Raw genomic sequence first — 11,382 nt, 5'->3', positions numbered from 1 at the left:
TTACTTTAAAAATAACTTTTAAATTATTAATTGTGATAAATAAAATTGTGTGTGGTGCCATCTGTTAGGATATTTTGTTATTAAAAACATAAGATGACAAAAAAACTTAATTTCGAGGGTAATGAGTTTTATTACAAAATCACTTCATCTTGAGATATTAAGTGTTTAACTTCTAAATAAGGGCCAGTTTACCGTTGAAAGTTTTCTTGGGAAGCATCCCCTTGAAAGTTCACTCACGTATGTCTTTGCTGTGACTCTTCAAACTAAGGGGTTGGGTTTGGTTTTGTAGGTAGAATTATTGTGCCGAAATTCAAATAGAAATAATTGTAGCCTGTATTAAATTTCATTTATAAATCTTCAAAATTTTATTAAACACTGTAAACTTCCAAAACGAGTTGGCTCTTAGGATCTTCAGATATGTAAATTTTTTTCAGTGCTAATGTGAGTAAGCAGGGGACCACTGGGATGATCCCTAATGACCACTTAATCTGCACGGGTTGGTAAGACCCGCTCTCGGTTGTCGGATGGCTTAGGAGGGCAAAAATGAGTGGGGAAGGGTCGTGACGATGTGTCCAGATAACTACACGGGTAGAACAATACTAACATATTTAATAAACAAATAAGAGAATTTACATATCAAAGGAAATAAACAAAATAAAAACACACGCATAAACAAACAAAGGAATCTATTCTATATCTATGTTCTAACCTAAACTAAAGATCGAGAGAGAGATCTCTAGGAGGGTCGTGTTGGAGAGAGAGAGAGAGAGAGAGAAAATACGGGCAGGGTTTATCTTGTAGGATGCGATCTCATCGTATAGGGCGTTGGTAGGACGCACTGGGATCGGCGGTTTCTAAACGAAATTCCCTTGGATGGCGTTATGGAACTGGTGTCCCTTGATGTCCGCTCGGCTATGTCCGTAGAGGGTGTACACTCCGTTGCTCTCCGACTGTAGAGTTCTTCAGGGAGATGTTCGCTGAGGTTTTCCTTCTGGCGGTCCTCTTCGGCTGTCCGCCCGGAGGTGCAAATTCGACTTCTTTTTATATACGATTAGCGTGGGAAATATCTGGGACTTTTCTGACGTAATTGTCTTGGCTGGGTAAGCTGTTTACTTCAATTTGACAGTTCTTCAGATTTATTACCGTCTCTCCCGTTACGGTGACGCAGTTATGATCATTGACGTCGCCTCGACGTCAATGATCATAACTGCGACCGACCAGTTAGTATTAACATTAGAATAGCCTTGCATTTGACTATTACTCCGGCCTCCGCATTGTAAAAAGACTGACTGCATTTACATTCTGCCTTGGGCCTCTGAAATATGGAGACGATTCTAACTAGCATCGTAACTAGCTTACAAGATATTGGATGTCAGGTATGTCATAAACAACAAAATAATTTATTTAAGATTTTTTTTATTTTGTCCAAAATTGATTACGATCGATATTTGGCCCGCTTGAAGTCTTCCTAATGATATAAATATTCAAGAAATTAATTAAAATTATTAAAAAAAGGCCCAGTACACAAGAAAATGTTACAGGTATGGGTTCATTTGAATAAATGGATTTATTCAAATAATGGTTAAGCGAGTTACTTTAATTATTTAGCAAAACAGACACAATCGCCACCCAAAGTCTTAAGATTATAATCTAAGACCTTGATCGCACCTTCTCGTTACTTAAGTCAGCCATCTTGAAAAGCGACCTGTCAACGAAAGCGTTTCTTTTTTCTGCAAAACGTGACGTCAGATCGTTCAGCAGAAAATTCACTGTTGAGTCAACCGTTGAATATAGAAACGTACTGACAGTAAACTGTCTTGAGCATATGTTTATAGACGTTGCCAAAATATTTAAAAATGTAACTTAAATAAAGTCGATAAAATCTTTTGTTTTTAAATAGCTAGCGTTTCATTATGATTTAACCAGGGGAGTCGGAGTCGTGGAGTTTTGGTGTTTTAGCCGGAGTCGGAATCGGTAGATTTTTACGCGACTCCACAGCCCTGGATTTTTAACTATATTCATAATCGATGATAATACCAATTTAAAAAATTTCGGTTCATCATTGAAATGTAATAAAAGAAACTAGTGGAAAGCAAGAGCCGGTGGCGCAATGGTAGCGCATCTGACTCCAGATCAGAAGGTTGCGTGTTCGAATCACGTCCGGCTCACTCTCTACTATTATTTTTATATATAATTATACTTTATAGTACAGCTCAGCTACACGTGCATTGCTAAATACAACCATCAACTTTCTTTACATGGAAGTCACGAATACGAACATAATGATAAAAGCGTGGCAATGAGTAAACAATAATTTGAAAATACACACAAGACAAATAAAATTTGCAGCTATGACCCGTGTTTTTGAATAAGAAACGAATATTCCAACAGATTATGAACATTTTGAAACATTACCGTATACGATGAACTTAAAATTAACACATTTTGCACTTCGTTAACTTCACACTGCAAAACCCTTGCCTGGACCACATAACCTCCCTTCGGGCAATGTCCAACCTCAAATATGTACGTGATCCCATAAAATAATAATGAAAGTAAGATTACAATTTTATCTCTCACCTGAATTCGCTACTATTTTCAGATGTCAGTGAATTACTTTGAAAGATAAATATTTATATGCGCCAAGTAAATTTTGAAAATTAGCAATTCAACAAAGTATAATTGTTTCCGTAAACAAATCATTTTCGAATATCACTCGAAATGTCTTATGTGCTAATCGTAAAATTTATCAAACGGCTATTTTTTAAATGTTATAATATAATACAGATGTGTTAATAATAATAATAATAATAAGCGCAGAGCCCCAAGCGGTTAGGAGTTGAAAGTTGAAATTTAGTACACAATTAGAATATGTCATGAGAATGCATACTAAAAAGAAATTTTGGAAATTTTCCCCGAGGGGAAGGAGAGGGATACGGATTATTCTGAAGAACGGCTTCCACTGTACTATTTTAGATTCGGTGTTTTTGCGAGAAATCGAACATATTTTTAAACTCATCTAAAGGTTTTCTAATTAGTCTCAGAAAAGGGTAAACTTAATTTTTGCACACAGTAAAAACGGGTAAGTTAGACTATTATAACTAAAGGTTATCGTATCTACATAAAGGTTTATCACACCGAATGACCAATGTAACACATATTAAAAATTCTGTATTTCTCTAATGTACTGTACACAACTTTTAAAATGTGTTAAATTAGGAACTTGGTGTGATAAATTCTTACATAAGATAACCTTTGTAAATATAAATCAAATACTATAACATAATATAGAGTTACAAGTACGAAACAATTTTAAGAGTCCTGACATATTCAGATAGATCAATTCAAAAAAATTCCCGAGGTCTTTTTGACCCATCCGAATACGATCTCCGGATTCCTCCGAACGGTATGCTGTAATCATGGTTACTAAATTATAATTGGTTACTTGATTATCTAATAACTATGGCTGTTTGAGGCCGAAAGACCGAGCGGTCAAGGCAGCCTACCGCTCTGGGGGACCCGGGATCGAATCCGAAAAAGTCGAAAAATTTCCATGAATTTTTGGGGGTTGATCCGTTCGGATATGTCAGGCCCTCACCATCCAGTCGCCTTATTGTGGGACTGGCGGAACCCATAATGGTCTTGCTTAAAACAGGCCCTCTTAGTGCTAAAGGGGTAAAAAGAGTTTAAAAAAAAACATGGCTGTAATTCGTTAAAGCGCCTTCCGGCATGACGTCATCGCTTCAATTTTAACAGAGATAAATAAGAAAAAAAAATTATTTTAATTTTATATTTAAAATTGTATATATATATATTTAAACATCCATTACGAAATAATTTATTTGTAAATAAATTTAAATACAACCAGAGTCTGGTGTCTCAGCTATGTTTTAGAGTTAACGGGTGCGTTCTTTTATTCTTTCGTGTAACTCGGCGCGTTTAAAAGTTTCTATGGAACGCGTTCATAAACTCCCATATGAAACAGAAGTTCATATACTCCGGCAGACGACATCAGACGGTTACTTTAATTAACGAACGCACTCAATGTATTAGGTTGCCGATAGCTGGAGCTCCAGTAGGATTGAGGCAAGAAGAAGTCGTTTATTAAAATAGTTTTGTCGTTTTCGAACAATTTCGTAATATTTTTCTACGATAAAGTGAAATAATAGCAGCATGCCAAATACAAATACTTGTTTCGTCCCTGGGTGTTTGTCTAGTATCAGGAAATTTCGTAAGAAGCGTCATTTTTTCAGGGCGAAACCGAACATGTTAGATAAGTGGAGAAGTTTAATTCCTGAAAGAAATGATTTAGAATTTTCCGCAAAATCGCAAATATGTGACTTGCATTTTGATGAAAGATATATAATTAAGAATTTTGTGTATATAATTAAGGGTAAGAGAATCGAGATGCCACGTAAAATATGGGACCTAACAGGTGATGCTTGTCCTACGAAATTTTTCAATTGCCCGCCATCTTTGCCAATTGAAGTTCCTGAATTACGTCAATCTGCAAGGAAGGGAAAAACTACTGCCAAAATAAATGAGAATTCAGAAGTTGCAAAGGTATTATCGAGTAAGTAAAATGTCATTGCAGTAATTTTGTTTAAAGAAGTTAATAAATTGAAGAAATAGAAGACTGTACAGAAAAGATGTAATTCTCGAGTCTTTTCTTATCCTTTTACGGTCGTTTTATGGTGCGACTATGTAGATGCGAGAGAGCGAGAAGAGGTGATGACGTTTCTCGCTCGCTTGCGTCTAGTTGCACTGTTAAGAGTTGACGGCAAAAACGGCTCGAAGACGTAACAAAATTTTTGTAAACAATCCAGAACTGTTGAAATCCGGTAACAAAATTTTAATCAAAACGTAAAGAACGTGTTCGACCTTCACTGAGGTCTGTTTCGAATTTAAAAACCTGCAAATAAATATGAATACCCGAAAGAACTGTCGGAGGGCTCCGAGCAGTAAAGTTTAGAATCTGTAAAGTAAGTCTACGAGAGACAGTAGATATTGTAAAAAATTTTTATTGTGAAAGTGCCAAATTTTACAATAAAAGGTTTGCATTTTGATCATTTTTAACTTTAGTAATTTTTTAATAATCCACAGTTTGTGTTTTTAATGAAAATTTTGTTATATCTTTCATATTATTTGATATTTTGAAATAATGTTAGCCAAAGGTGCAATTGAAGTTTCATCAAATTTGTGATTTGATTTGTTGTCATTAGGTATACTGTGTGTTATGTAAAAATAGCATAAATAAATAGTAATTGTTTTGAATATTGTGCTACAATCATGCTGTATGGAAAGAAATCTATTAAGTGATCGACAAATTTCAAAAAATAATGTTGCTCGTTATATTAATGATGCACAAGTGTTAAGGTCAATGAGATAGCAACTGTATAGGTTACAGATTTTTAAGTACAGATATATCAGAAAATTGTAAACTCAACAAGATTGCAGCTGTTGAAGATAAAGTTTTAGCCAATGAAGAGAATAGAAAAAACTTTCTGAAAGAGAAAAGATAGTTTTGAACGTATCTTGCAGTCAAACAAATCTCAGTCAGCAAAATTATATAGTACTAAGTGGATTTTGGATTCATCTGCCTATGAATTTCTTCAAAGAAACAAGTTCTTGTCATTATCACATCCAAGTACTGTAGGAAAATATATATATGTAAATTTGATGCTAAATTTGGATTTGATTTTGATTTATTATGAAGATTAATTAATTAAAAGAAAAATTAAGCAATATGCCTGAGAAGTAATGTCATAATTGTCTAATTTTTGATGAAATCTCTTTACAAAAGTGATGGAAGATGCAATTAAATGGCTTGACCAGTTGGAAGATCTAACAGCTGTTAAAAACAATACAAGAAAAAAGAATGGAGGCTTTCTTAGTAAGCAGACATTTGAAAGTCTGAGGTTAACATTGTTCAGCTCATATGGGAAGCAACTGTGTAAATTTATATAATCTTATATAGTCTTAATGTAAATATACTGACTTCATAAGTTAAGCTTTTATGGTCTTCCTCTAGAGATAACATTAACCTTTTACTCGTCTTAATTTTATTTTTCTTAGCAGAAACATTTTTGTGTAGTAGGAACTTATTATTAACATTGATTTATTATTTTAGCATTTTTTTGGTTTGATCTGACACGGCAGTGGCACAACACACACCTAACCAATGTTCAGGTATTATATCGAATGATTAGTGTCTGTTGATCAGTCAAAACATTCCTCTGTTTGTTATAACAAAGATGGATCACAAGTGCTGTTGAATCTGATATACTCAAAAGACTTTGCTAGAAACATTACTGTGAAACAACAGTTCAGTTCAAAAAGTATTATTGAAAGCAGAGTATGAATGCAGATTTATTAATAGCTTACTGACATCTTGGCTTGTTTATAAGCAGTAACATGTCTTTTAGACTATCATTGCTATCACTTCCCATTCCATTTTTTTAAACTTATCTTTAAGTCTTGTTCATTTTCTTTCCTGTAACAATTCCATTCGATTTTAAGAACTGTATATATATGATTCTAAAAGCCTGATCTCTATTGGTTTTTAATCCTCTGTAATCTGTTCCTAACCTTTTCTAGCTTCTTTAATTACACTCTATCTCATTAATCTAGTGCTTTTGTCACTGAATCCTGCAATAATAATAACAATAACAACACAGATATGGGCTTAAAAGTCACATCTTGATACACTCCAAAATGCATTGTAAACCCCCTTTTTGTAACACTAACCTATCCTGCACTTGCTTTAACATTTCTGTACATTTCCATGATTAAATTTATACCTTTCATTAATCCCTTTGCCACCTGACTCAAAGAATTTACTGAGGGCATCACATATTAATAATGATAGTCAAAGTTATAAGACTATCTATATCTTTCATTACCCATTATGAAAACTCCCAAAAATATTTTAAAATTAACACAAACTATAGCATATAACAAAATTACGAATCAAATTAAAGTCTATAATCATGAAAGTGACAGTTAATAGTATTCTGTGAGGATATTGACATTTATGTATAAATAATGTTCTAAATTTCATCTTTAAAAAGAATTTTGAATGTTTACTACTGACTGTCTATGCTTGAGCCAAACTTTGGCCATGCCATAAAGTGCTTTGATTGCCATAAAGTGATTGCAGTACTTGAAGGCCTGCTTAAGCCGCAAGTTTTGTTGCGGCTTAAGCAGGCCTTCAAGTGCTTTTGTAGCAATAGAGCTATTAATTAGGTTCAGCAGAGTCAACAGTTATAACTGAGCAAAGGTGTTTCACTCGGTAGCTGCTATGTAGTCACATCTGCTGAATAATGAGTGATGTATGCATTGAAACTGAAAACAGCCTGTGTTGGTCAGTTGCAGCTAGTGAAGGGTAGTGTAAATGAAGGCTCATTTAAGCTTGATTGTAAAATAACATCATTTTCAATTGTACCTTTGGAGTTAGGTTATTTTTTTTGGAGGAGACAATAATTTTTTTTTCATTTATTTTAGAAAATAAAATAGCAACAAGTAATTGTAAAAATAATTCATAAATTTTTGTAGTTAATTGCTTCTGCTTTTCTGAAAAAAAAAACAGATACAATTCTTTATTAATAGGGCAAGATAGGAGAAAAATGGGCTAAACAGGATCAAAGTGTCATTTATTGCCAGAAAATGACGCATTACTGATTTTAAAGCATAGTGGCGTGACCTTACTGTTATTTATAGATCACGGTTTTTTCTTATGCGTTGAGTGTGTTTCTTAGCTGGATTGGAGGAGAAGACTAAACTTCCAAAATCTCTATGTGGACAGTCCAGATAGAAGTGTGGATAGATTATAGCTGCAGTTGTGTGTTGAGATGTTAATTTTCCATGGTGCAATTTGTTTGTCATTTTATCAGAGGTAATTGCATGTGAAATGTAGAGCTGTTTCTTGTAATCTATAAATTAATTGAAAGAGGGTTTTGGTTTTGCTCGACTTAATTTGATTAAATGGCTGGGACTAAAAATACTGCTTAGGTATGAAATTAAAGCTCTTACCCTGTACATGATACTGTTGAAGCAAGATTTGAGAAAGGTACAACTGTTAGTTGTGGTGGAGTGGCAAAGATACAATGTTAAGCCTACTAGAAGGCAGCTATGTAGCAATAAACAAACTTGTCAGTTGCTTGTGCACCATCTAGCAATTCACTTTTTCAACTATTAGAACAATCTGTTGCTTATCCCTATTCTGAATTTCTGAATTTTTTTGTTAATTATGCATTAATTAAAAGACTTTTGTATTATTTTTTAATATTAATAAATTTAAATGCTTATGCTAACTANTTCAATAAATAGGGATGAAATATTTAAGTTATTGAAGATATTTCATCTTAAATTTCATTTTTATTTTGATATTTTAAAAAGAAGTTTACTTTTAATTAACTGAAAATTTGAATTTGATTTATTTCTTTCATTTCAGGAAATAAAAAAAAAAGAAAGAAGTGGTTTAATCGTGACAGGCACAGGAAAAATTATATAAGAATTAATAACTTAAATCCAAAATATATTATTAAATTGAGATTAGCCAGAAATCATGTTTTGAAAAGGCATTTATTCATTTCGTCAAGAAAGAAGCTGGAGTGTCATATTTGCAAGAAGACGTTTTCATATCATATACTATATGCCAATCATCTGTTTGTACATTCCAATAAAAGAACTTACTCCTGTAATGTCTGTAAAAAACAGTTTTTCTTCAAATGTTATTTCGAGGAACACACAAAATCACATGTAGAAGGGACTCCGTTTTCTTGTTCAAAATGCAAGAAGAGATTTAAACTTTTTTCTGAATTAGCGAAGCACAGGAAATATCATTTCAAAGTTAAACATCGCTTGAAAGTCAGCCAAGACCCATGCAAACGTTATGTAAAGGAAGTTAAGCCGAAAAAAGCGAAGTATCCTGAAAATAGACTATTTCCGTGTGAGATTTGTGGAAAAATATTTCATTGTCAAAATTATTTTGGGACCAATTTAAGGTATAATTCTGATAAAAGGCCAGTATGCGAATTCTGCAGAGAAAGTGCAAAGTGTAAAATGCGTTTTTCATGCGAACTCTGTGGAAAACAATATAAGACTAAATCTAACTTAAAACGACATCTGCATAGTCATTACAACCTAAAAGCTTTTCAATGCAAATTATGCCTTAAATCATTTAACTTAAAATCATTATTAATGGCGCATGAGAAGATTCATTCATATGTGAGGTCGTTCTTGTGTAAAACCTGTGGAAACAGTTTTAAGAAAAAGACTGATTTGAAAATACACGAACGGTCTCATTCCTACAGACTTCAGAATCACATGAACAACGATAAAATACATTGTTCATGTTATTGTGAAGTGTGTGGAAAACAATTTAAGAATAGAAAATCCTTAAAACAACATCAGGGTGTTCATAAAAACGCAAGAGCTTATCAATGCAAATTTTGCACCAAATCATTTAAGTGGAGAACAACATTAATGGACCATCAGAAGGTTCACTTAGGTATTGGGCCTTTTTTGTGTGAAATCTGTGGAAAAATATTTACGCTCGAACGGTATTTAACACGTCATCAGATATGTCATAGCAAAGAAGGATCTTTTCAATGTAAAATTTGCAACAAATCATTTAGTTCCAGATCAGCTGTATTGGAACATCAGAAGTATCATTTGGATGAAACGCTTTTCTCATGTAACATTTGTGGAAAAGGTTTCAAAACACAGCTGTTACTAATTGAACACAACGTGAGTCATGCCAATAGCAAACCTTTTGGATGCGAAATTTGTCTCGGGTATTTTGAAGAGAAATCAGCTTTAATATCGCACATAAGAATGCATTTTACAAAAGCCTAAAGATCCTGCGTGCAACATATGCAGAAAGAATTTTAAGCAGAAATTAAAGTTAAAAGACACATAGAAGAACCCATTTTAAGAAAAGCTATGGATTTTTTGAAAGACGTTTTAAGACGTCAAGTGAATTAACTATGCACAAAAGAACTTGTTCTAAAGAAAGACTTCAGTCAGAAAGTTGATAAGATATAGAGTCATATGGATAATTTTACTATAACACATCAGCAAACTGTTGTGAGAGGTCGAAATTTGAATAGAATTGGTCTTGTAATTTCATTAGGATATTTCAAGTTTATTCTTGAATACAAGTAAAAGAGAGATCAGACTAGCATAATGAAATGGTTGTTAATACAATCTTTAATGTGTTCAAATTTTGTATAGGCTTTAAAGTATGTTTTAATTTCAAACTTTAATAAACAATGCTAAATGATCTCTGCAAAAAATTCAAAATTTTCTGACAATTCAAGTTTTTTCAGTTAAGAGATGGAAGGAAGTAAAGTCACGAGAAAAGTCAGCAGTGCAACTGACTCCTTGCCAGTATTTCATTTTTTCAAGTGATATCTAGTTTATCGGCCTGTAGTTTGGTTTTTTTCTGCTATATGAATCTGGAAACCGGATGGCAAAGGCCAAGGGATGCAGGTTCAAACACAGGCTGACTTGTAAACATTCATGAGTTGTCTGTCTGGATAGGTCATGTCCTTTACTTTGGCAAGTAGGCATCAGCTTTGGGAGAAGTGTCTAAAGTGATCAAATTTCATTAAATCATCTCTTCATTAACAGAAGAATCATTTGTAGACTCATTTGAGAGAAACTTGCATTTCATCATCATCAGGTTATTCTGACTAAAGAAACAAAATGTAAGAGGAGAACTGAATATGAAACTGAGCTCTGAATAACAATAATTATTATTATTTGGTTTCATATCAATTGTTCATGTGTTCTATTTATATAAGAATTAAAATTACATATAATTAAAAAATTTTCTCTAATTTTTGTTGTATGCACATTAATGATTACAGTTAAAGGATATCAAATAACCAAATTATTAATATTTCCAGGTTATAACAATGTTTGAATTTCAGTTTTTTTTATGGAGATTGTGTGTTTGTGTGAGTGGATTTCTATACACACCATCATCCAGCAATGCAATACCATGGTACTCTGTGCACCTCCTTTGCGATCTGCTTAAAAGTAAATATATAGTACTTAACCATTTTCATGAAATTCATGAAATAAAATTGATTACTTTTGGCTAATGAACAGGCTTATTACACACCCATCCAATTTAATTAAACTTATCCAAAATTCATTTCAGTCTTATCAAGTGGGTTGAACTGTTGTTCCAATTGATAAGAGCGAGTAAGGCTGAAATACATTTTGGATAAGTTGAATTGGATGGGTGTGTAATAAGCCTGTTCTTTAGTCATAAGTAACTAAGTAGCTTCTGTAATTAATACAGCAAGAAGCTTTGTAATAAATTACAACGCAAATGTCAAACTGCGTTGTAATAAATTACAACGCAGTTTG

The 11,382-nt window shown here is 33.1% G+C and overlaps 1 protein-coding gene and 1 non-coding gene across 2 annotated transcripts in view; both read left to right on the top strand.

Annotated features, from left to right (window-relative positions):
* The window catches only part of LOC111630327 (zinc finger protein 540-like), a 90,900-nt gene extending 80,113 nt beyond the window's left edge, over window positions 1-10,787 (top strand). The window contains exon 14 of the mRNA XM_023374420.1: window positions 8,453-10,787. Coding sequence (XP_023230188.1) covers window positions 8,453-9,858 — 1,406 coding nt within the window. The 3' untranslated portion in view covers window positions 9,859-10,787. The remainder of the gene's footprint in view (window positions 1-8,452) is intronic.
* Window positions 2,097-2,168, top strand: Trnaw-cca. The gene has a single exon. It is a non-coding gene; the product is annotated as a tRNA-Trp (tRNA).
* Window positions 10,788-11,382: the final 595 nt, after the last annotated feature.

Source organism: Centruroides sculpturatus, unplaced genomic scaffold (assembly GCF_000671375.1).
Source record: "Centruroides sculpturatus isolate CEXI.00-Female unplaced genomic scaffold, Cexi_2.0 scaffold622, whole genome shotgun sequence".
NCBI lineage: Eukaryota > Metazoa > Arthropoda > Arachnida > Scorpiones > Buthidae > Centruroides > Centruroides sculpturatus.
Note: the sequence above shows the minus strand (reverse complement) of the source record. Positions and strands in the feature narration are given on the sequence as shown.